The 914-nt window shown below is 39.8% G+C and overlaps 1 protein-coding gene across 1 annotated transcript in view; it reads right to left on the bottom strand.

The window, feature by feature from the left end:
- Positions 1–914, bottom strand: part of gabrb2a (gamma-aminobutyric acid type A receptor subunit beta2a) — a 46,486-nt gene that overhangs the window by 9,138 nt on the left and 36,434 nt on the right. Inside the window, exon 6 of the mRNA XM_008420897.2 lies at positions 348–593. Within this exon, the coding sequence (XP_008419119.2) occupies positions 348–593 (246 nt within the window). The remainder of the gene's footprint in view (positions 1–347; positions 594–914) is intronic.

Here is a 914-nt window from a genome sequence, read left to right as displayed (position 1 = left end):
GACAGACAGACGAGCAGAGAGAAAGACAGCGAGCTTCAAGGTCAGGCTGCAGAGCTTCTCGCGCTGCATGAGTCACGTACATAGTCATCTCTGAACAACAGACATTTAGCCAGACAGCCYATTACACACTGCTATCATTCACATACTTTGAGACAATTTACAAATAAAAATAAMAAATAAAAAAGAGGAAGAAAGCGAATGTGCAGAAAATAAAGGATCTCCCTTATTAAGGACACAATAACTGCCTAAATTCAACATGTTGAAACATAATAGGATAAATGGATCCTTTCATGCACAGTTATCATTTGGCTTTGGGTCACTGCTGTGCAGAGGCAAGACAGTCCTACCCAGGGCCACTCTGGCAGCAGATGCATCATAGTTGATCCAGAAGGAGACCCAGGAGAGGATGGTAATCAGGATGGAAGGCATGTATGTCTGCAGGATGAAGTAWCCGATGTTCCTCTTCAGTTTGAAGCTGAGAGACAGGCGGGGGTAAGAACCTGAAAGAGGCACAGGGAAGAGAAACAGAATCTCCTTCATGRTGCCAACTTTGTCCTTCCAACGTTGTGGCACCTTACACAAAAATCTCCATGTAAAATTATGTTTTTATCCTCACACTGTAACTCTGGGGAAAATATGTAAAAACAACAACAAAAAAAACGCTGAAAATTAATTTAGATTTTTTTGCAGTCACGTATGATTACAGCCTTATTAGATTAGAATCATAAGTATCGTCATAACAACTAATAAAAAATGTATACAACTGAAGGATCTTTCTGGTGATACTTTCATTTATTTATTTTTTAAGTTAACCACAGGGTCTGGAATCGAATGGTGCCCTGGGCGAGTACTGTCATCCCCAAATCATTCAAAAAGCAAAACATTTTTCATCTCTGAAGCAGTATAAATGCATC

The sequence above is a fragment of the Poecilia reticulata genome, linkage group LG10 (genome assembly GCF_000633615.1).
Source record: "Poecilia reticulata strain Guanapo linkage group LG10, Guppy_female_1.0+MT, whole genome shotgun sequence".
NCBI lineage: Eukaryota > Metazoa > Chordata > Actinopteri > Cyprinodontiformes > Poeciliidae > Poecilia > Poecilia reticulata.
The sequence above is the reverse complement of the archived record's forward strand: the minus strand, read 5'-3'. Positions and strand labels throughout refer to the sequence as shown.